Source organism: Lolium perenne, chromosome 7 (assembly GCF_019359855.2).
Source record: "Lolium perenne isolate Kyuss_39 chromosome 7, Kyuss_2.0, whole genome shotgun sequence".
In the NCBI taxonomy this organism is placed as follows: Eukaryota; Viridiplantae; Streptophyta; class Magnoliopsida; order Poales; family Poaceae; genus Lolium; species Lolium perenne.
In genome coordinates, this window is record NC_067250.2 from 288,163,930 (window position 1) to 288,187,698 (window position 23,769).

Here is a 23,769-nt window from a genome sequence, read left to right on the forward strand (position 1 = left end):
AAAATTGTCCGGGTACCCGGTTGACACATCTGGAGATTACAACACACTTTGGCTTGTAGGCAAGATACAACAAAGCATAGATAACACAGTTTATGTTCTCTTCGGTAATCAGAAAATTGCTCTTAAACACAGATCCAATTAGCACCAAATTTGACAGACAAAAAGATATAGGATTTGCCAACATACTGACCATAAATCAGCTCAATCGGACACTGTTTGACTGCCCAAACGGTTCATCTCTCAAAACTGCTTTGTGTTGAAACTACAACAGTCCAAACCGACCCAACCCCTCTCAAATCTGATTCTCCACTGACCCAAATCTCAAACCAGCTAACCAGATTGGAGCGCTCAAAGTAAGGAACAAACTCAAAGTGTTTGGAGCCGATCCAAGAACGGTTGATCCTCAAAACACCATATTGAAGACAGGCGGATCTCAGAAATCTGGACATAAATGACATCTCCTTCTTCCTCTTCTCACTTGTGGTAATTTAGCGTGTTCTCTCACCCTCTCACAGCAGCAACCATGTTTTTATTGATCTCTCTCTCTCTCCCTCCCTCTCTCCCTCCCTCCCTCCCTCCCTCCCTCCCTCCCTCCCTCTCTCTCTCCCTCTCTCTCTCTCTCTCCCTCTCTCTCTCTCTCTCTCTCCCTCTCCCTCTCCCTCTCCCTCTCCCTCTCCCTCCCTCCCTCTCTCCCTCTCTCTCTCTCCCTCTCTCTCCCTCTCTCTCCCTCCCTCTCTCTCCCCCTCTCTCTCTCCCCCTCTCCTCTCTCCCTCTCTCTCTCTCTCTCTCAGCCACTAAGGGTGGCTACGATTTTCTCATTTTACCTCTCAAGGAGGCAAATCAATTGTTCGATTCGAACGTCAATCAACGGTTGATATGTGTTAGACTTTCTAGGTTGATATTGGGCTGCCAACACACCTCCATGTGGAATGACATGGCCCAACAATTTCTCGGTGAAAAGGGTTATTTCTTCTCTGTGGAATTTGTTCTTTATTCCTTATGAAAATTATTTGTCGAACCTCTCTTTTAATTACTCTGCTATTGCTGAGCCAAGTAAAAAATGCTATCTTGGCTTTGTTCATGTTTTGCCCAATTCAATACATTGGTGCAAAGAGATTCACAGTTTTCAAATTGTAGTATATGCATTCAGTTAGGAATAAAAGTATGCTTTGTGAATTGTGATTCCATACTATATATTGCACCTCAATTATGCATGAATCTCCTAACTTGCACATTATAGGTTGCTCATTCATGTACTCACTCATAATTACTCCCTCCGTTCACGAATAAGTGTACTTCTAGGAAATAAGAGACAACTTAGTTTTCTCTCATCTTTTTGAGTCTTCATTCTACTAATTGAAGGAGAGGAATGAGGATTGGTGGTTGAGGTGGAAGAGAGGAATGGAGATTGGAGGATGAAGTTGGGGAGTGATTACGAGGAACTAATTGCATTAATTAACTGCATTGGTAATGTAGATTATAACATTTTTGGGATAAATTTCAAACCTAGAAGTACACTTATTTGAGGACGTAGCGAGTATAGTCCAAAATAGGTCTAACAGTAGCACTATGCTCCATCTTGCAGATTGCACCTCTTTCTGGATCTATAAACTTACACTTGCTTCTCTTTCACATTACCAATAGGAATGGAGTAGAAAGACGGGACGTCTTCTGCCTAAGGCACGGGGTGGATAGGGAGGCACGGGTGGAAATTTTAGAAATACTCCTACTATGGACATAATAGTGCACATTTTGAAATAGATGTTGGAATAAATGCATACTCACTGTGGAGACAAACAAGTACACCTTTGTTGAGAGAGGTCAGGAGGAGATGGGGAATAAATGTATACTCATACCCACTGTTCAAAAAATCGTCCGATTCAACGATTAATCGCCCGATTAATCCCTATTCAGTGGTCACCGATTAGCCGATAAACTCATTTATCACCCGATTAACTCATTTATCGTCCGATTAATCGGCCGATTTTCCTATTAATCGCTAATCGTCCGCCGACCGAGTTAACCCCGATAAGCGATTTCCTCAACATTGCTCATACCGTAGGTATAACAATGTTGATTTGTCGTGAGATTGTCAACATATAGGGGCCGGGGATAGATATGTATTGTGGCTGAGGGGCTTGTGTTTTGCCAAGATGTTATAGAAACTTGCTAAGCAACCCTATGACCAAATCAAAAGTAAGTTTTTGACCAGCGAGCAGGCATAACAATGTTGATTTGTCATGAGATTGGAGAGAGTGTGCGGGGAGGGCGGGGGATATGCATTGTGGTAGAGGGACTTGTGTCCTATGGCCAATTCAAAATTAAGTTGTTGACCAGCGAAATTAAAGAGTGTCTTACGTTTTGAGACGGATAGAGTATTTTGTTTTGTTGTCTATGCTAACGAGCAGGCATACGACTACTCCCTCCGAACCACAATTAATTTTGTGTATTTAGTTTAAATTCAGGAAAATTTAAATTAAAATCACAACACTTATTATGAACTTGAGGAATACACTTGCAATATACACCGTAACTTACAACCAGCTAAGCCTGCAGGCATGCACCTTATTCCTATGGGCTGCCTTCTTCGCATAGTTCACGCGGACCGTGATGGTGGGAGGCCTTAACGACTTCAATATGGAAAAATGTACGAACGTGAATCCGACAAGGAGTCCAATTTGGACTCCGATCTCCTCAAGGTTAGTTCGTCTCCAAAGCCCTTTAATACTACAGTACAAATCAGCCTCCTTGTCGAGGCTGTCAACAAAAGAACACTCCAGCCTCGCCCAAGCACACGATCACGCTACCCGCGAAGATAGAAGAGATGGCGGCGGCCGTGACGGCCACTGCGGCCTCTTTGCCGGACGATGTCGTCCGTGAGATTCTTGTACGCTTGGAGAACGCGGCTGACCTCTTTCGTTGTGCCGTGACGTGTAATCGGTGGCGCCTCCTCGTAGTCAAAGCCTCCTTTCTTCGCCGCATCCGCTGGCTCGAACACACGTCGATGTTCTTCTCTGGATTCTTTGTTTGGAAAAAAGTTATCCATAAAAAGACCCCTACCTTCGTGACATCCTTCAACCCTACGTCGCGATCCATGCTCGGTTCTAATCATTGCTTTCTCAAGTCTTTTTTTCCTACAGCGGTAGCAGATCTTTTGCATAATGCTGTGCCGCTTGCCTCCCGCGATGGCCTCCTCCTCGTGCGCTTGGACCCACCCGATTCACCTGATGTCATTGTTCGTCTGGCCGTGTGCAATTTGATTGTGGGCGCGTGTCACGAGCTCCCACCGCTACAATATTATTGGAGCTTCGCCGAGAGTGGCTATGCCATCCTAACCAGCGCAGATTGTTCCTCGAACGCCAAACAACAACCTCGGGCACCGCTCGGGTACTCGGCCTTTTTCAAAGTGCTCATTCTCGACAATACTAACCTCCACAAGTTCACGTCTGGCGACACGATCTGGAGAGGGCCGGACAAACTTCCTTTCCTTTCTGAGGAGAGGGATAGATACTTGCTGCCAAGGCACCCCCGTGTCGTTGTGTGGCGTGGCACGGCTCACTGGCTCGTGCGTTCCTTCAGAGCAGGCTACATCAACTCAGGTTGGCATACCATTGATGTGGACGCCGAGACGTGCTGTGTATCCCTGACTAAGGTTGAGACCCCAATCGTACGTGGCATAGCTCAAGATTATGATGAACCGCAACTCACTATCACTGATGGCGGAAAACTCTCATTGTTTCACTTGCAACGGCGAGGCTACCAGCTAGAGATATGGACGCGGCTAGAGGACGGTGGTCCTTTAAGGTGGCTCCGCGCGCCGGTTGTTGAGCTAAAACCACCTAATTATCGCCGGTCTCTAATGCACTTGATTATGTTGGGAGAGAAGGGCGGCATCTTGCTCCTCAGGGACAACCACAACAACGTGTACACTGCAAATATTGTGACAGGGGAGATGAAGAAGGTGGTTGGCTTCGACACGATTAAATGTCGGCAGATTGTGCCTTTTGAGATGGATTGGCTGACATTCTTCGTATCTCGTCTCGGTCAACTTATAGATGCATGTAAAGATAAATCGAAGAAACTGCCCTCATGATTGCTTTTTTTTCTTGTTAACTGTTGCATAAACCATTGTACTGCAATGCGAATGAATCATGAGCTTAGTGTGCAAATTATTTTCTAGTGTTGAATTTAATAGCGGTTGTCAAAAACAATGCATTCTATCCCTCCGTCTAATGAAACATGTCGAACTTTTGTTTAAATTCGGAAAATTATGTCTAGACACATATGAATTTCGACAGAGTAAGAGAATAATCACTTAATCAAAGCATTGATTGAGCCGTCAGCACTCATACAATGCGATGCGGCCCACCTGTCATGTGTGCCAGGGCACGTCTGCTGTTCGTCACGATGCAGCGAAAGTGACCACTGTTCTACGCAGTGAACCAACTTGATGGGGGACGCACGTGCTTCGCGTGTGATGTGCTCCGCTCTGCGCCTCTGTTTGGTGCTACGTCTAATGAATGACGGAACGAGATGGAAGCTTCCAAGTTATATCCACCAGACCATATTGTCATAATCTTTGTATAAATATGAGATGGACGCTTCTATGGATAAGAGGGACGAACATATTGTCATCATCTTTGTATAAATAACGTATTTAGAAAGCGGAAATGATTTACCCCCAAGACCATTAACCCAGTCCATATGATATGCTTCCATTGTTCTCGAGTCTCGGACGAGGACTCCAAATGGCAATTCAGTTTGATTTTCTATTTTCGTCGACAGCTATACTTGCGCCACCACGTTAGGAGTACATCAGTCAATCGATGGTATTATCGCGCTGTAGTTTTTTTTCCCAAACTATGTGCTCTCAATTTGTACCTGATAGTGCCTTCACTACAGATGGTAGCTACTCACGTCAATTACAAATCACTAGAGCATCTAAACGCGTGTCCCTCAAAGCGTCTCCTAACCGGCGTCGGATCGAGCATTTGGAGGACGTGTTTCGTTCGTGCCGCGTTTGGGATACGTCGCTCCCCAGTCGCGCCCCCCAAAAACGCACCCCAAATAAATAAAAGTGCACGAAAATATAAGTTTTCATTCAAATTTGATTATATATTACAAGTTCGAATGAAAACGGCTAGATTTCATCTAACCCTAGCCTACTGGCCGCCCGGCGGTGCGTTCGACATTGCCTCCCCTCCGCCATAGATCGTGCTACGCGTGCCGCCTCTCCATGCGTAGGGCGGAGGCCAGACGCCGCTGCTTCATCAGCGCATCGTTGCATGCCCTCCCCTGCTGCGCCGCTTGGAGGGAGAGATCGACGGCGCGGCGAATCTGCGGGACTTCGCGAGCACGGGCGTCGTCCTGGAGCTGCTTCTACGACTCGAAGAACTCGACGAGCGCTCGTTGCTGATCCGCCGCCTCGTCCGGGTGCGGCCCGTCATCGTCAGACCACTCGAAGTCGTCGTCGTCCTCCTCCTCTACCGCCACCTCTGCCACCTCCTCCTCCTCCTCCTCGTCCTCCTCCTCCATTTCCGCCTCCATTTGTGCCGCCAACGTGTTGACCTCCGCCACCAACGCATCCGCATGCGCCCCCAGGCCGCCTCCGCTGCCGCCAGTCCTGCGCCGCCTCCCGCTGCCGCCAGTCCTGCGCCGCCTCCCGCTGCTGACGGTCGACCGCCTCCTGCCGCTGATGATCCATTGCCTCCGTTCACAGTACTGTAGATCCCGCTCCATGTGTAGGCGCCGCCTCTCTGCACGCCACCGCTCCGCCCGGCGCCGCCGCGCCTCTTCCTCTGTGGCGGCGTCGAACACCGCTATGGTGTCCGCCAGCGCCGCCTACTCCCACACCTCGTTCTCCGTAGCTTCCGGGTCGATGTCGAACTGCGGTGCTTCCGGTGGTGGTGGAAACGGTGGTGGAGGGAACTGGTCGGCGCCGGGACGGTTCATCATTACACAGTGGTGTTTATGCGACCAGGTTGTGCTTGCGGCGGAGAAAGGGGTGCCGGCGCCTGTGGTGACTGCCATTGAACCGGGGGGCTTTATAGATGTCGACGTCGCCAGAAGAGGCGGGAAGATGCCCTTAAAGCACGCGGAGATGCTTTAGAGGACACGGCTGGAGATGCTCTGATTTCAGGTCATTGCCAATTCGGAGCCATCGAGTGACTCTTCGCCGTTCCTTGACATTCTACCGTAATCAAATCATTGGTAAACGGACCTACGAAGTATTAGAGTATCTTCAACGGAGACGCAATAATATTGCGCTGTAAAATCAATTTGTGGCTGATAGTGCCTTTTCACTACACATCGTAGCTACTCACGTCAATTACAAATCACTCCTTGATATTTCAGGCCATTGCGAATTTGGAGCCACCGAGTGACTCTTTGCCGCTCATTGACATTCTACCGTAATCAAATCACTGGTAAACGGACCTACGAAGTAGTTACTACCTTAGTTCACAAGTACGGAGTTAATTATTTGCACTATGAAAGTAATTCCAAACATTCGAAAAAAGGGACATCTTTTCATGAACCAGTTGCAAAGCTGATATACAACAGGCAAATAAAACAGACATATAAACCTGTCGATAAACCATTCTACATCAGAACATGATGTCTTCCTCATACATCTCGAAGATGTACATACAAACCTAGTATATAATCTCACAACAACCAGAACTACGTGTTCTCTAAGCATCAGTACTCCACTCCCAACACAAAACCTTGACCTATTTGGGCTTTTAAGTACTCCCTCCGGACGGTTTTAATTGACGCAGGCCTTAGTTCATATGTGGGTGCAGCTAGTTCATGCTTGCGTCGATTAAAACAGACCTGAGGTAGTACATTGCAAGTGAATGGGGTTGCTCCACCCTAACACAAACTACCATGGAAGCTCCCCATATATTAGAGCTTAATAGACCGTTGTATAAGTTGGACGGAAGCTCCCCATATATCAGCTTGACAGTCATACCCTCGTACAAGTTGGCTCAGTAAAGTGAAGCACAAGTTCGTTAAGATGATCCTGCTGAGGGCCCATCATGATGGAGGGCTCACTGAAGGTCTGATCTTTGCAGGCATGCTAGGGCCAGCATGGCTTTCCTTGGCAAATTGAAGAAAGTAAGAATCACATGGAGTTATAGACATCTTATCCATCGGGATATCCAAGTCATCGGGGTCATTGTTGACCTCAGGATTATCATCATCCGAGCTGTCATCATCCATTCCAGGGCCATCGAGATCCTCGAGCTCATCGTCGTAATCTTCCTTATCATCAATGTATGTTGTCTTGACCATGGACCAGAACTCAAAATTTGGGCGCATATATCTGCAGGGCACAAATGGTTGTCACGAAGAAGCCAAAGTGAATATGTAGTTACTGGGCTAGAGTGTGCTCCAAAATAGACGAAGGCACCAAGCACACAGAAACTGAAATAGCAAAAAGCTTAAATCCAAGGATAATCCTTGGACATAATAAAAGTTCAACGGTCCAACAAAAACAAGGCTTTGCTTTAATAAACATAATTGTAATCCACATAGCACAAACAAGTAAAAGAGCAGTAGTAAATAGGCTCAAGAAGTAGAAGTATCAGTGGTGCGAACCTGTCAGATTCTTTTAGCAAATAAGGATCGAATGGGAAGAACATGTCAAGTCTACCAATTCCTCCAAAAGTCCTCGACAAATCAGATTCAATTGCATCATTCAGTGCTGATTCCTTAAATGCAGTGAACAACTTAGCATCTTTGGCCTGTCTTAGGAACTCGTTTACTATTGAAGGCAAGCACACCTAGTATATCAAAAGATAATGTTAATTGCCAAAGGTAAAAAAACATATCATTAGCAGTAATGACTTCCAAACATCAAAATGCAGCACACATGGAGAGTATTAGTATACATATGAAACATGAAAGGAGATATGTCAGAGGATGCTTCTTATGCAAACCTTTAGAGGTTCCAGTGGATGGGTCAAAAGAAATCCAAAAGGCAAGTCAAACAGCTGTGATTTAAGATTTCCGTAATCCACAATAGATCTCAAGCGAAAGCATAGGATATACATCACAGCCTGCAGGTTAAGAAATATGAAAATAAAGTGTTAACTGGAATCCCGCTACTAATACTAATTGTATGTACATCAAAAAGAAAATATGAATATGATGGCATAACTAACCTGACAGGTCGCGAAAAATATTTGATGATTTGGAATAGCTGCGGTCCCACTGGTCTTCTGATGGTCACAATAGCCAACGCACCAACCCACTAATCTGTGTAAAGCGAAGAAAGACAAATTCAGATCTGAGAAGAACATCAGGTAAATTGCAAAGAGATATATTTCTATAGCCACCTTTCAAGTACAGCGACAACTGTATTAGCAGAAATAAACCTTGCCCGCGACAAGTAGCTTCCAAGATACGAAACTGCAGACATTCTGCACATCGAAACATAAATGATAATTATCATTTCCTCAACGTGTACACACTACCAAATTAAACTAACAAATGGGAATCATAACAGAATATACTACTGTCTGTAGTAGACTCTAAAAATATGAGGAGTGTATGCATGCATTGTCTGTGTAAACACGTTTTGCCACAATTGTGGCAACTTGGCAAAAACAGCATGCCTACAACAGGTGCCTGAAAGATTGATAGAAGCATGGCTGAAAATATGAGGAGAGTATACATGCATTGTCTGTCGAACACTTTTTGCCACAATTGTGGCAACTTGGCAAAAGGACATGCCTATGACATCATCGCAATTGTTGTCACAGTCCAAACACCAGATTATCAAACTTGCCAAACATGAGTAAAGCAAAGTGTGGCAGCAAGCCAAAGATTATACGAATCATCAGAACATACAAAGACAGTTGTGACCGCAGCCAATAATACACAACAGATAAATAGAAGTGATGTGCATATAGTGAATTCCTGGCATGCTCAGACATACCTTGAAATTGCATCCTCTTCCCTCTTTATAACAATATCAGTAAGAAAAACAGCAAACTGAGGGCCACATATTTCAGGATCTAGTGAGCATGCATAGAACATGATAAACTGCAAAGTCAGAAGGGGCAGAGTCAAATAAAAGAAGGTGAAACAAGTAAGATAAATGGAGGGGAGTAAAACTCAATACAAGCATGAAAGCCCAGTGAATCTAGTTTACACACACCAAATAACAATGAATCCTGACCTGGGCAAATTTTGACCGGTGCACCCTCAGCACAGATGCTCGAAATATAGTCTGCAGAATGTCATATTCCTGTCCATTTCAAACCAGAACTTGAGAAGTGACAGATTAAAAAACTAGCATCCAGCATTAACAGTTATATGTCCTTATCCAGCATCGAGTTCACCAAAAGGACAGAGTTTGACTTCCTAAAAAAAGGATGGCGTTTGGACATTGACACGGTCTTCAAGATTTAATTTTGACAACTAAGTTGTACTGGAGTAATATGCTTAACCCAAGAAAACTACAATATTTTAGAGCTAGTTTTCAAGACAAATCTGAACATATGATTTTCGTGTTTCCAATACAAATATTTGAAATGATATTGGCAGTGAAGGAATAGCCGGTTCCAAGACCAGGTAAAGGAGGAGGGTTATGATAGGATTGACGAGCTAACGTAAAACCCAGCCATTCCTATGGATATGAAACCCAATAGAAATACGTTGATGTTGATTGGCAGTGGAGGTTTTAAAGATTGACTGAAGATATGTCCAAAACATCAATTGTGAAATGGAGGGAGTAGAAGCATTAAGGGATGCTAAAATATGACAATAAAATATGCTCGAAGACCTGGATACAGTGTGTAGTGTGCAGTCACCTTAGGTAGGTACCCACGCTCTGCACATGACTTAAGGTGCTCGCATACAACAACCATTAAACCGTCAAGCTTGTCGGCACATTGATTTCCTCCAAAAAGGACCTAACCAACAAAATGATAGTTGAGTTGGCAACTTAGGTTACTTGATTAGTTAGGAAACAAAAAAAAGTACAATGCAGAAACCTTTGTTCCTGCTTGTCCAAGGACATCCTCATCCTCATCACCATCCAAATCTTCAAACTCCATATCAAATATACCAATGTTATGTTCCTCTTGAAGAATATCTTCCCAGGTTATACTAACCTGCAAAGTTAACCCATCAACTAATTAGGTCAAGAATTAAATGCAGCCTTGCAGGGTAGACTAGTGGTGAAAAAAGGAGCATACATCCAATTCTGTAAGTAGCTCCACAACTTTCGCCAATAAAACAGCCCCAATAAGATCCCCCATTCTTTCAGTATCTAGCCCCAACATGCACTCAACAAATGAGACCATCTTCTGCAAATACATTACCAAAAAGTAAGAAGGATGCTCTATGAAATAGGGGACAAAGCTGGAGGCTGACTTCTCCATGTATAAGTGAAAAAAATAGAAGTCACAAATTGCCAACACAAAGATGATAAGCAAGGGAGCCCAATGCCAACTATGACATTATATAGAAGAAGCTTCTAACATAGATAAGACCATGCAACACACATACAGAAGCTAAATTGATGGAAGATTGGCCTTGGTACTTAAAAAATCTGAAGTGTTGTTGAAAAGATGTAGGCGTTAAAAAATTAAAGTTAACTGGAAGGTGAAGTGGGGAGACCAATACACCTTCTCAGCATTTGAGTGTAACTTTTCTAGTGAATATTCAATCTAATTAGGAATGCAACACATAAACACAACAGACCATCAAACAGAGAATATCTTAAGAGTTCACACTCACAGCTTTATTTTCAAATAACTTTGGCATACTTCTATCTATTATATCCCTCAACATCATGGGTGCTAAGGGTACAGTGTCAGAGATTGTTTTTAAACTCTCGCACAAACGAAAATGAATATCCTTCTTCCTTGGAACCACCCATGGAGGCAGCTCATTTTTCACAATATAGGGGGGAGTAAAGTTGTTCACAAGCATCTGCAAACATTCTCTGAGATACTGGTCAGCCACTGCAGCCTGTATGCACAAATAGTCAATTAGTCAGAAACGCTTACACAAATTATGTTGGAAATTACTGTAAGTGCAATGAGAAAAATACCAATCTGGTTATCAGATACAAGAAAACATCCATTGTATGTCTTTGTAGGTACCAGATGGAGATGGTAAATATCTGCAGCAAATGTTTTAGTAAGATCCAAGTGATTGAACAAACCAAATGGACCTCTAAGAGTGAGTATTCAATAAGGCATACAGTGTTCAAAAGCGAATGATGGTACACGATGTCAATTTTTGATACTGCTTCCGATAATGCCTTCAGAGTCGTCTGGAAAAGTAGGTAATACTTGCATTTATCAGAAGCAATGTTAAGCACAAGAAAAGTAGATAGATGAAAACATGACCAGTGGCTGCTTACCACACGCAAAGCCTCTTCATCAGGAGATTTTCTCTTGGACTGGTCTATAATGTTTACCAACTTACAATATTCCGTCATAACACTTTGGTCAACTAGTTTCGGATCCTAAAATGAAGACGAGATTTGTCAGTGGTTTCAGAAGGCGTTCTTGAAATAAACGTTCTTGATCTATGCCACCCCAAGAAAAAAAACCGTGGCTGAAATGGACTCCTCTTCAAACGGGATCAAGTTGAAGAGTCAATTACTCGATAAGCAGAGGCAGAAGAGAAAACAATTTTCACAGAACGTAAATCACCCATAAAAAAACAGTATTTTATGTCCTATATCTGGCAAGCATGGTACGGCAGTCATTCTCAGTAAAATACATATCTACAGCAATAAGAACAAGTTAATTACTCGAACAAGGCAGAACTTCAAAATGTGTCCATAAACAATACATCTGTAAGATCTATCTACCCAGTCGCTTATGGGCTTATGGCAGTCCTCCATAAAATGCATATCTACACCAGTAAGTAGTCTCTGAGAAAAGGTACTGCATGACCCCAGATAAATCTATTTGTTCGCCAGGAGAACATGCAACATCTGGAGGTTCCTTGGTGATTTTCATGTTTGAGCAGAAGAGAGAACCTACTACGCATTGCTTCCTACACACCCAGAAATTGGCATTCAATAACTGCATTGGTAGGAAAATAATCACCTTCAAAATTCCCTAACTCCACACTGCACACTCATCTGGCATATTGTCTCACAGCCTTGAAAATTTCGAGCTTGAACCCCGTTACTCGGTATTATTCTGAAGAAATGCATTATCCATATCACGGTAAGCGAACGCATTTGTTATATTGGTATTACACAACAGATGCCCTGAACATTTAAGGGATGGGCATAGGCACCTGGTTCTCCGAACTGGACTTCACGACACGATACAGAATTGAACAAGGTATACTGTGGGTGCAACAAAACGAAGCTTGAGAGGCTAAACGCAGTACAAAACGAAGCTTGGTGAGAGGCTAATTTATTCAGTGGCGAACGCAATCCTATAATAAACACTAGAGGCGTTCGGGGCCAGCAAAGGCGGCACCAAAGCGAGCGTCTCTCCGGCCCAGCAAGCACCGGTCCAATCCAACCCAAAAGATGCAGAGAGGGGAGCAAAGGGGGAGCTGGAGGTACGCACCATCCGCGTGGCCTGGAGCACGTTCTCGACATGGCGGAAGGCCGCGAGGTCGCTTCTGTGCCACACCTCCTCCTCGTCCTCCATGCCGTCGTACCGCAGCAGCTCCGCCCCCATCGCCGCCTCCCTGGGAGAATTTCGCGCTTGGAATCCCTGCAGATATATTCGGCACACGAATCAGCAGCTGGACGGACGAGCGAGCGAGCACGGAGGGGGGCGAGAAGAGAGGGAGCCCTCACCGGTTTCGCCAGGAGGAGGAAGGGCGGCGGCGTGGCGGCGGCGGCGGCGGCGAGGCGGGAGTCGTCTAGGGTTTTTGCGGGAGTGGGGGGAAGAGAAGGAAACGGTGGTGGAGACTGACAGGAGTTTATTGACACCGGTGACACGTGGCGGTGTAGGAGATGCGGTTCCCGTCCGGGTTACCTACTAGACCGGTTTCTCTGGCTTTAGAGCATCTTTAGTAGTCCCGCGTAATAACCGCCATTTTTCGGTTCAGACACCGCATCAGACCTCCATAAAAAAAGTTGCGGGCTATTCCCATTTGTGCTGCGGAAATCCCAACTTCCCCGGTTGGATAGGCTATGCGAGCACAAAACTCATCCTTTTCCCCTGTTGGCGCGAAGGAAGTTTCAGCCGTTCCTCTTTCCTCTTCCTCTCACCACGCCCCCTCCGATTTCGACCGGCAGGAACGCGCGCGCCGCCCCGCCACGTCCGTTCCACCCAACGACGCGGGCGAATCTCCAACCAATCGGCCGGAATCTCCGCCGCCGCATACGCCTCGCCGTCAGCCGGTACGTATTCTCCCCCAAGCTCCTCGCAGTCGTGGATCCATCGCTGCCGTTCTCATGATTCGCCACGGTTGTTGCGCCTTGTAGATGGACCCGTGTGTGCTATTTTTTTTTTGGAGGATTCGTCCTCCTTCGACGACTCCAATTTGGAGGAGACGACGGTGATACCCGCGACGAAGGAGGTCACGAACGTGCGTCCGAAGAAGCGGAAGGGGTCAACCCTTGGCCACAACCTGCTCATGCGTGATTATTTCGCCGAGGTACCGACATACCCGCCCCATCTCTTTCGCCGCGGGTACTGAATGCAACGATCTTTGTTCAACAAGATCGTCGCTATGTGTGAGGACAACACGCGTTACTTCAAGCGCAAGAGAAATGCGGCCGGGCTCATAAGATTTAGTGCGCACCAAAAAAAAATTCTTTGCCTACGGCATTCCGGTACCAGGATGGAATATGTCCGTCATTTTTGCAAGGTTATGATGCATGTGTACGGGGCCGACATATCTTCGAGCTCCCAGTGACGAAGATACCGCTAGATTAATGCCGGAGAACGAACAATGGGGTTGGTCGGGCATGCTAGGCAGCATAGATTGTATGCATTAGCATAGATTGTATGCATTAGACATGGAAAATTGTCCAAAAGCTTGGCAAAGCTTGTACTGTGGCCGGAGCAAAGAACCAGCAATCGGACGCAGTTGCGTCGCATGATCTTTGGATTTGGCACAGTTTTTTGGTTTTCCCGATTCTCTCAATGATATCAATGTGTTGCATAGATCTCATCTTCTTGCCCGGCTTACTAAAGGTGATGCCCCAGCTTGCAATTACACCGTCAACGGGAGGGAGTACACAATGGGGTACTACCTTGCCGACGGTATATACCTGGATTGGGCCACATTTGCGAAAATCATGAGGGAGCCAGGAAACAGAGCTGAAGCTGAGTTTGCAAAAGCACAAGAGGCAGCTCGAAAAGATATTGAGCGGGCTTTCGGTGTTTTGCAAACTGGATTTGCAATAGTCCGAGGACCAGCCCAATTTTGGGATATGGACACACTTAGCGATATCATGACCACCTGTGTGATTCTACACAATATGATCATCGAGGATGAGAGGGTTTTGAACTTATTATTTTTCTTTGATAATGCTGGTACCCCGGGTCAACCTTCAAGAAATCCGGATATTGTGCAAACGTTTCTTGAAACTTACCGGCAGATTTAGAGTGATAAAGAATGCAAAACAGCTTTAGGAAGATCCCGTTCGCCACATTGGCAGAGAAACGACAACTAGGATTTATTTGTATTTTCAAGCATTTGTTATTTATTCAATTGTTTTTGTATCATTTGATTCATATTGTTTCAAAACATTTGCTTTAATTTGTATTGCTTGTAATCTATGACAGTAAATATTTGTGTAATAATTCGTATTTTTGTTGTATTTTATGAAATATTTGTTATGTCAATTGGTTGATTGTGATATTTTGCAAAACCCTTTGTTGCGGTTTTGCTTGCGGGCGAAAAACGGCCGCGTAGTTCAGACGCGCCAAACGACAGCCTTTTTCAGCCTTCAAAACGTGTTTAGGGTGGCCTGAATACGCATGTTTGAGGTTTCCGGTTTTGGGGTAGATGCTCTTTTTTTTTTTGAATGTAGATGCTCTTACTGATGGGGACGAGCAGAGAAGACGACACGGCCGCCCAAGGTGTTGATGGCTTGATGGTGAAGGCGGGGCAGCGACGTGCTGACGGAGCCGAAGATGGTTTTTTTCGGGAGTAGAATAGATCGAGTTGATTGATTTTCATTTCACTAGTACAAATGCCCGTGCGTTGCCACGGGTCATCAAATTATTTTTCTCAATACACATATATAATTAAAATATCACACATGAAATTTCGAAAGTATGATAGGATCTTTCTAGGTGATATACTGCGCATTTAATTTCTAGGTTTCTAGGTGAAATTTTGAAAGTTATCGTCTCAGGCTTTTTTTGTATTGCAGAATGTCGACTACAATGAAGGGGATATACTGTGCATCACTATTCCAGAAGACCCAACTTAATGTAGAACTCGAGGTGCATTAGAATGCATTGTTGCAAGCTGCATAAATAAGGAAGGCACTGTTGCCTGTTGTAATGGAGTCACTGCTGTAATGAAGTCACTATTGCCTTTTATTCATTTGATATTTGTGTAAACAGATTGTTATCTGAAAAATAAATTTAGTCAGCTGCAAATTTATTCAGTGTGTTAGTCTCAGTTTAATGCAGTTTGAGCTTCAGAAAATTATGTTATTTTTGTCTAAGGATGAGCATGGTGAAGCATTGAGGAGTTTTTGATTTGGCATACGTCAAATACCTCATTTGCTATGGAGGTTTGGTTTTCCTATGCAGGGATAACCATTTGACATTTTGTTTTACCGGTGAAGTGGGTTTGAAATTTCTGCATGGTTTCTCCTTTTCCAGGGTAACCATTGAGAAATAAAATATGTTGCTTTCAACATTTATCAGAAGTACATGATATACTTAACTATTACAGTGGTTCTTTATATGATGATGAAAAGCAAATATACATTTGGTCGAGCTCATGAGAGCAATCTATTGTAAAATAAGTTTTTCATAATAGCATGAGACTAAAATAAGAAGATATTGCTAGTTGTCAAAAAAAAAAAAAAATCGTACCAGAGCCCATATGCATCGCAACCAGCTGAAGAGATCCGTCAAAAAAAAAAAAATCTCACCAACCGGTTCACTCTCTTCCTCTCTCTCCCACTCTCTATTCCCCAATCCTGCGACCATAGCTCGCGACCATCTCTTCACCGCCGGCGCCATGGCTGTCCGCTCCCCTCCTCCCCGCGGCTAGCCTCGCAGCACGACCCAGCTCTTCTCCGCCGGTCGGCGGTTGCCGCCAACGGAGGCGGAGTGCCATTCGATGGCGGTTGCTCTACTTTCTCTCCGCCCCCAATCGGTCCCTAGAGCCCAGCCAGCCAGACAGCTACGCGGTTGCGCCGGCGCCGCGCATGGCCACGCCGCTCGCGCGTGTGCTGCTGCTCCAGGCACCCCGCAGGACTTGCCCCGCCTCCCAGATCCCCCGGCGCCGCCACCTCCGGCCGTCGGTGTCCTTCACCACCGCGGCCGTCCCAGGGGGCGTGAGCGGGCCGGTGCTCCGCATGTGCAAGAATTGCAAGAAGCAGTTCGACCCGGCAGCTAGGGTAAGTGTAGGCCATCCCAGTGTGCCGCCCTGTTTGCAATTTCGGCATGCTCCGAAGTTGCATCGTGTCAGATTCTGTAAATGTTTCCTTCTGCTGTGGCTGTGTTCCTAAAATTCTGTAGTCAAAATTGCCAAATCGGTTAAGACTCTTTGTACCGTGGGCTGACTATCTTGTTACATTTATTATGCAGTTACACATTTCATGCGATAAAATTATCTAGTGCTTAGAGGAGCAAATGATTCTATAAACATCTTCTGTTTCCACGCCGAAACTTCTGGCCGATCCATGAACTGCCTCCTCTAGTGGATTACATTTTAGTTGTAGCAACATTGCACGCTGCATCTCGTTTTGCTGTCTACCAGGTGATGTTTAACATGATCTGTTTTGCGCTTGGACAGACTTATATCTTCAAGCTGATGAACAGCAGCGGAATTACTGAGTCAGGGGAAAGCGAGAAGGTTTTGTTGCTGATGGAAAGTGGTGTCAGGCTGCACAGCACTCAATATGTTCGGTTAGATGCTGCTCACAGTTGTTGATGTATACGTTTATCTGATGTCAATTGTTTCAGAATATTAATGCACAGACCCACTCGTGTGTCTATGTCTTCAGCGACAAGAGCAGCACACCTTCCGGATTCACTCTCAAGCCGCGGAAACACGTTCGTAGCAAGAGGCTTGAAGATGTCCGTATGCTAGGATATGATAGGGTACTCATCTAATTTCATTTCCTCTTGGATAATCTTTTTGAATTCAGCAGCTTTGTACTTGTTGAGGCTTGCACCGTGTAATGATGCCTTTGATTGAACTGCAGATGGTCCTTTTTCAATTTGGACTTGGCAGTAATGCACATTTTATAATTCTGGAGTTTTATGCCCAAGGAAATATCATCCTCACAGATTCTGGAGTTTTATGCTCCTCACAGTTTTATGGTGCAAATATATGTCTGGTAAAAGGTGCTTAGAGTTAAACTGGTGGATTGAGTAAGCTGCTACTTTTGATTCTTGGTAAACTGGTGGTGCTATTTATGCTATACAATCAATCTGGACAATTTTTTGTAGTTGGTACTGCAGGTTGTCTCTATGCTTCATTCGTCTTTGCATATCTTTTGCGGAGTAGCAGTATATGCAGAACCTAATATGATCCTAGCTAATTTGGAACCTATTATTCTTCTTCTTTTATCTTATTTTGCTTCATTTTAAGAATATATATTTACTGTCAACAGTGAAACACACATCAACCAAACAGCTTCTGTTATTTTAAGAATATTTTAGGAATATATTTACTATCAACAGTGAAACACACATCAACCAAACAGCTTCTGTTATTTTAAGAATATATTCTAGGCCGAGTGGGGTGTTTAATATCTATGAAGAAAGCATATGCTTTTGAAACAAACAAACAAACAAACACATTCCCCGGTTAGCTCCGGAAGTCATGTTCATCTCTATCAGTTGCATTAGCAACAAATTTATTGAAGTTCTGACATTCGTGACAAAAGTCCTCTCAGTTTCAAATAGTTCACCCAACATGGTGGTGCGGAATTCTAAAAACGAGAACAACCTGGACTATTGCCTGCACAAATGACATGCGATTCGTATTAGTACATATTCAAGATAGGACTATATATTTGACAAATAGTACAAGTGCGAAGTATCTCACCTAAGATGTAAGTATCTCCTTCCAGACGATGTTCTTCGTGTAGGTATCGACAGGACGCCTCTTCTTTTTGCTTTCATTAGATTTATTTTTCTTGTTATCAGCATCTGGGATGACAAGAACCTTCACGTTCTTTCTAGAGGTTGATCTAGATAGCGCGACATACAATTGCCCATGAGAGAACACCGGCTCAGGCAAGTAGATACCGGCATTAGGTATAGTCTGCCCCTGTGCTTTGTTAACCGTCATGGCGAAACTCAGCCTAACAGGAAACTGCTTTCTTTTGAACTGAAAAGGGAACATTTCATCATCAGAGGGGCAAAGTGGGATCCTTGGCAGGAAGATCCTCTTTCCAGCATGTTGGCCCAAAACTATTTCTGCATCGATGACATTCTTTTGGAATCCTCGAACCACCAACCTCGTGCCATTACAAAGTCCGTTTGCGGGGTCAATATTTCGGAGCAATATGATAGGGCAGTTTATCTTCAGCCAAGAATGTGGAGGCACTAAAGAGGGGTCAATGTGTTGAGAAAGTCAGGTGGGTAGTAGTTATGAGGGTCATCCACCGCAGAATCAAAGCTACGGTACACCATCTGTTCTCCCTGGAATCGATTGATCATCTTCAAATTAACCCTATCAACACAATCATTTTTTGTCGACAAGATTGCTCTGGAGGTGATATAGTTTGGGTCTGACATGTTAGCACCAAGGCTGGGAAACACGCTGTCTATTAGTTTATCAAGGTCGGAGCCCTTCTTCCCAGTACACGGCACACATATCTCGTCAGGAAGACGGATGTCGCCATCACCATTGGCTTCCTCCTTACCATCACCGATGCGCAGTAGGTAATCCGCAAACCAAGGGTCACTATGTGCCCTCATATTGCGTTCCAGCTTTAGGTGAGTCATGCAATCCCAAAGATAAGACCTACGTAGCGACGCATCAATTATCTGAGCCCTTGACCCCTTACGGACAACAGAAGGACCCGCTCGAAATCTCCACCGAACACGACCGTCTTTCCACCAAACGGCGGTCCGGACGGCTCATTATATCGCGCATACCGTTGTCCAACGCCATCTGCTCGTCTCTTTGTCATGGAAGCCTCATCCCGTATGATGAGAGAAGCCGATTGTAGGAGCTTGGCGCACCGCTCGCTTGGTGAAGGTGCAATACCCGCCATCATCAATGCTCGGTGGTATCTTGAATCGGGAATGAGCCGTTCTCCCTCCAGGCATTATGGAAGCCGCAACACCGGATGTAGGCTCGCTACGACTATCTTTTTCGATCACAGACGTCTTGTTGCGAGCGGTGCTGCATGAGAAAAGTCTTTCCGCACCTCCAGTCCATCCACAAAAACACTCCACCCTCATCGCCACGAACTGCGGACATAATTTTTTCATACGCTTTTTTTCTCGATCTATATTAAGTGAGTCTCGATAGATTTATGTCCTCCTCGTTGGGCTCAATCATAGACTCCTCGAAGATCTCCCTTTCCACACCAAGGTGCAATCTTGTCAAATTCCTCATCGATATCGGGAAGAGGAAATGACTTTATGTCCTTGCCCATCGATCGTAGCATATTCCTGATATCTATTAAAACCTTCTGCTCAGCAACATTGGATGGATCGTTGCGGCGATAGTCTTCCGACATTGCGTCCAAGTGCTTATCCCAGAGCCCGCGCACATCGCTAGGCTCGCAGAATACCAATATTGTCGCAAAGAGCCTTCGTAGAGATGACGGCATCTCAAAGAGTGTAGATTCAGTGAGGGATTCATCCAATGTGTTGTCCCCTTCGATCAACCCCCTTCTCTCTCAGCCTTCACGAAAGGATCCCGATGGCCGGCCATCAACCGTCTTTAGGTCATCGTAGCGTGTGGCCCGGTGACATGGTTTAGAAGGACTCGCAGGTAATAGCGATTGCCTTCCGCTGGGTGAGCCGACACAATCCTTCCAACCTGTATCCTTTTTGTACGTGTACCATCTTTTTTTACAGCCCTTCTCTGCCAGTGTTTATCCTCACCTTTCTTACCTTTCTGCCAAGTGTACCATTCGGGGAAATCCCTGTACAAGATACCACGGGCCTCCTCATGTAATCTGTTTGCCGCAAAGTACTCTGTAAGCATTGACTTCTCAACACCTTGGCGGTTAACTACTTGTTGGATATCTTGGCCCCGCTTGAACGAAACCATGTGACAATTTTCTAGATGGAGTCGCACCGCATCACAGTGGGTAATTTTTACTCAACTCGAAGCCGTATATCCTCCACAAGGCTTCGGAGGAGTAACCCACCTCGCATCTCTATACCGGTTGATCTCATCTATGTTCCCGTTGCTATCATCTGTCCGTCACCTCGCTCACTGTGATAGACGCCCGATCATGCCCCTTGTATATGTACTTGAATAGGTACTTGACGGCCTTTATGCTTGAGCATGCCTCAACATTGATGTGACAATTCAGGTGTCGCAAAAGGTGAGGGTTGTATGGGACAACCCACCTATTATCTAGCCAGGCCTTTCGGACCATTACTTTGCAACCATCGTTACGTCGTTCAGATAGAGGGTATGAGTCCTTTCCCCGTAAGGTAGCCGCATTGAAAGGTCGAGGGTGCGATTCTTGCAAGAAGGACGGCCCTTCGTGCATGGACAATCGTGGTTCAAAACACCACATGGGCCATGCATCATATGTTTCACTACCATCTTGTACGCTCGGGGTACTTTATCTTATTAGGTAGCTCTGCTGAGATAAGCTTGTCATACTGTTCAGGACATGTGAGCTTGTATCGCCCCTCCATGATGAGCAAGAAGTGTGCATGTGGAAGGCCCCTCTTTTGGAACTCCACCACGTACACATATGCTTTTACCTTCCCGAGGATGTCCTTCTGAAACAATTTATTCTTGAGTTCCTCCAGTTTTGCCCTAAATACACGCACGACAAGGTCTGGGCGGTCTTGAGGTGTCTGGCCAGGGTAGAGCTCGCGCTTGATCTCATCCCAGTTAGGATTGCATGTCATCGTGAGAAAGATGTCCGGCTTGCCGTACTTCCGTACCAAGGCCATAGCATCCATGTAGCGACGCCTCTTGTCACGTGGACCACCGATAAATGTTCCGGACAACACTGTCCGCTTTCCAATAGCATCGGCGCTACCCTCACCGGCATGCAAGCTGTCCATCAGGCCTTGGTACAGGTCAGCCCTTATCTTATCTTGATGATTCCACATATAGTCCAACCGTGAGTTCTCGATCTTGATATATGTGTCTACCGCGAATCGTCGAAAAAGACGCTTTCCGTGCAGGATCGGGTTAAATATCCCAGGACGCATCTGGAATTTATAGCAGTAGTAGTCTCTCACTGACACACATTTATTTCCTCCCGAAGCTGCACAGAGAATTTAGAATGGTGTTGACTGCCAAAACCCACCGGCGGGCAGCGGCCTTGTCAACACTGTAGAGCCGGGGGGAGCCTAGAGCTGCGGCTGGCTGAGACCCCTCCGAGCGACGGCCCGCAATGCTCTTCTGGTCACACGCGGCGTTGCGAAGTGCAAGGGCGTGCCACCTGACCTATACCTGGTCAGGAAGGTGATGAGATTGCCTCGCTTAGTTTCTGCAGGGGCATACATGTAAACGTTAAATACGAGCCTCGATCGGCTCTCAGGTTATCCTGTGAATCGGCTCAAAGAGCCGATCCACCCATGATCCGTACGGGGTGTACGAATACTTGGTGGTCCTGCTTGATCAAGATAAAGCTAATGAGATCTACGACGATTTAGGGTTTTCACCACATAATCGGATCATCCTACTCCAGGTTGGGCCAGATGGCCACGCACGGTGCTCGTAAGCCGATCCTAAACAAGGCCAGAAAACCAACATGAAGTTGATCCTAGGAACATCCCGTTTAGGACTTGCGAACGCCACCCTACGTGCCACAGGATCCTCCCCCCCTTTGTAAGGCCAAACTATTGCAGATATTAAACTAATCCTTGTAGAACAAGGAGCAATCGTAACGGATCAGATCTACTAAATAATGATCAAGCGGGGTGCCGCCCCCACACCTGAGATAGGCGTGAGGACGGCTAGATATGCAAGGGTTGCACTACGTAAGCATGCTTAAACGAAGAACAATGCTAACCCTAACACATCTAATGATAACTACGTTGCTCGCCATCAAAAGCGCTTCAGTACGAGCAACGCATGAACAACGTGGGGCTTGTGCTGCCTAGATCGCAAGATGCGATCTAGGCAGCATGTCGCTTACCTGATAGAAACCCTCGAGACGAAGGAGTTGGCGATGCGCCGAGATTGGTTTGTTTTTGGGGTTGAACGTGAGTTGTTGTTTATTCCATAAACCCTAGGTACATATTTATAGTCCAAGGGACTTTCTAATGAGGGCGTGCACTAAACCGTGCACGAGTAAGATTCTATCTCTTATCTAAAATAATAAACTACTAAATAAAGATACACGGGCAATTCAGCCCAAAACCTTTCGTGCCAGGCCGCTTTAGAAATCTTCCATGTAATCTTCCAAGCCCGGCCCACCTCTGGATTTGTCTAAAATCTGGTGATAACACATCCCCCCCTGGTTTTGGAAATAACATTTCCAAAATCATTATGCTTTCCCCTCGAAGGGTCATGTCGTGGCAGAGCATAGCCGTTACAGCATCCGTCATCATTATGCCCTGTCTTCTCAGCTTCTCTAAAAACTCTGACAGCTGTAGCATCAATCCCTTGGAAGCTGTAATGGCATCAAACCTTCACCAGATTTCTCATTATTTAAACCTGCCGACTGGTTAGCTCTCTTTATCCTCTATTCCATCCCAGCTATCGGCACCAAAAAACCCTCTCCTCCTGTAGCGATGTCTTCCTCTTCCTCTTCCTTCTCAAAGCTCTTCCCCCAATCTTCGCCGAAGAAGAAGAACGAGGACAGCCTCCACCCCGCAGTGAATCCCTTCTCCTCCGACAAGGAGGAGAAAGAAGGAGAAGCAGCGAAGGCCAAAGCCTCCTCCTCCGCCAAGCTCCCGCCGAAGAAGCGCTCCCGCATGTGGGCGGACAGCGAGGACGACGATGACGACGAGGAAGAAGACGAGGAGGAGGAAGACGATTCCTCCGCCTCCATCGGGTATCCTCCAACGAAGCGCTTCCGCGGCTGGGCGGATAGCGAGGACGATGATGATGATGAGGAGGAGGAGGAGGCTCCAGCGGGCGGCTGGGGCAGTGACGACGAGGAGCTCCCTGGGAGCGGCGCCGACGACCTTGACGACGGCGACGATGAGGACAGCGACGACTAGTAGAATAGGACTAGTAGTAGCAGTGCACTAGGCACCAGATCCCTCTTTTGAGAGCCATCGGCTCTTCTTGTAAAGCTGCTCCTTTGAATTAATGAGAACTGTTCTTCCAATTTCTCCTTTCATTAATCCAATCTCCATCCCTCCGCTTGCCACACCAAGACCGATAGTGACGAATCGGGTCATTATTGATTTTCTCAATCGCGGCGTTTTGCAGCCCCGCAGCCGATGACTACTCATCGGCTAATTTGAGGAACCAATCCCCCCTCTTTTTCTCGCAGCACCAGCACAGTCCAAACCA

General features: G+C 45.8%; 4 protein-coding genes across 4 annotated transcripts; 2 read left to right on the plus strand and 2 right to left on the minus strand.

The window, feature by feature from the left end:
• Nucleotides 1-6,525: 6,525 nt before the first annotated feature.
• Nucleotides 6,526-12,922, minus strand: LOC127312358 (uncharacterized). The gene is made up of 16 exons (XM_051342899.2): nt 12,794-12,922; nt 12,558-12,707; nt 11,384-11,488; nt 11,222-11,293; nt 11,069-11,140; nt 10,753-10,986; nt 10,209-10,319; nt 10,005-10,124; nt 9,822-9,923; nt 9,188-9,256; nt 8,945-9,051; nt 8,343-8,426; nt 8,169-8,262; nt 7,944-8,063; nt 7,603-7,787; nt 6,526-7,327 (listed from the first exon to the last, which is right to left on the minus strand). The coding sequence occupies exons 2-16, from the start codon at nt 12,669-12,671 to the stop codon at nt 7,039-7,041; spliced, it is 1,878 nt and encodes a 625-aa protein (XP_051198859.1). The 5' UTR covers nt 12,672-12,707; nt 12,794-12,922; the 3' UTR covers nt 6,526-7,038.
• Nucleotides 12,923-14,188: 1,266 nt separating this feature from the next.
• Nucleotides 14,189-15,388, plus strand: LOC139833962 (uncharacterized). The gene is made up of 3 exons (XM_071824342.1): nt 14,189-14,413; nt 14,984-15,049; nt 15,329-15,388. The coding sequence occupies exons 1-3, from the start codon at nt 14,189-14,191 to the stop codon at nt 15,386-15,388; spliced, it is 351 nt and encodes a 116-aa protein (XP_071680443.1).
• Nucleotides 15,389-16,041: 653 nt separating this feature from the next.
• On the plus strand, nt 16,042-17,542 carry LOC127312359 (uncharacterized). Its single transcript, XM_051342900.1, has 4 exons — nt 16,042-16,534; nt 16,933-17,045; nt 17,144-17,240; nt 17,345-17,542. The coding sequence occupies exons 1-4, from the start codon at nt 16,343-16,345 to the stop codon at nt 17,492-17,494; spliced, it is 552 nt and encodes a 183-aa protein (XP_051198860.1). The 5' UTR covers nt 16,042-16,342; the 3' UTR covers nt 17,495-17,542.
• Nucleotides 17,543-18,695: 1,153 nt separating this feature from the next.
• LOC139833963 (uncharacterized) lies at nt 18,696-19,070 on the minus strand. The gene has a single exon (XM_071824343.1). The coding sequence runs from the start codon at nt 19,068-19,070 to the stop codon at nt 18,696-18,698; it is 375 nt and encodes a 124-aa protein (XP_071680444.1).
• Between the last annotated feature and the right edge of the window lie 4,699 nt (nt 19,071-23,769).

What these genes read in the sequence shown, in the direction of transcription:
- LOC127312358 (XM_051342899.2), bottom strand. Translation starts at nt 12,671, where the DNA reads ATGGGGGCGGAGCTGCTGCGGTACGACGGCATGGAGGACGAGGAGGAG. An exon ending in ATGAAGAGGCTTTGCGTGTG is followed by an intron (nt 11,294 to 11,383) that starts GTAAGCAGCCAC and finishes CTACTTTTCCAG; the next exon opens with ACGACTCTGAAGGCATTATC. An exon ending in GAAGAGGATGCAATTTCAAG is followed by an intron (nt 8,427 to 8,944) that starts GTATGTCTGAGC and finishes TTCGATGTGCAG; the next exon opens with AATGTCTGCAGTTTCGTATC.
- LOC139833962 (XM_071824342.1), top strand. Translation starts at nt 14,189, where the DNA reads ATGGGGTACTACCTTGCCGACGGTATATACCTGGATTGGGCCACATTT. An exon ending in GCGATATCATGACCACCTGT is followed by an intron (nt 14,414 to 14,983) that starts GTGATTCTACAC and finishes TTTTGAATGTAG; the next exon opens with ATGCTCTTACTGATGGGGAC. An exon ending in AAGGTGTTGATGGCTTGATG is followed by an intron (nt 15,050 to 15,328) that starts GTGAAGGCGGGG and finishes TTTGTATTGCAG; the next exon opens with AATGTCGACTACAATGAAGG.
- LOC127312359 (XM_051342900.1), top strand. Translation starts at nt 16,343, where the DNA reads ATGGCCACGCCGCTCGCGCGTGTGCTGCTGCTCCAGGCACCCCGCAGG. An exon ending in AGTTCGACCCGGCAGCTAGG is followed by an intron (nt 16,535 to 16,932) that starts GTAAGTGTAGGC and finishes GCGCTTGGACAG; the next exon opens with ACTTATATCTTCAAGCTGAT. An exon ending in GTATGCTAGGATATGATAGG is followed by an intron (nt 17,241 to 17,344) that starts GTACTCATCTAA and finishes ATTGAACTGCAG; the next exon opens with ATGGTCCTTTTTCAATTTGG.
- LOC139833963 (XM_071824343.1), bottom strand. Translation starts at nt 19,070, where the DNA reads ATGAGGGCACATAGTGACCCTTGGTTTGCGGATTACCTACTGCGCATC.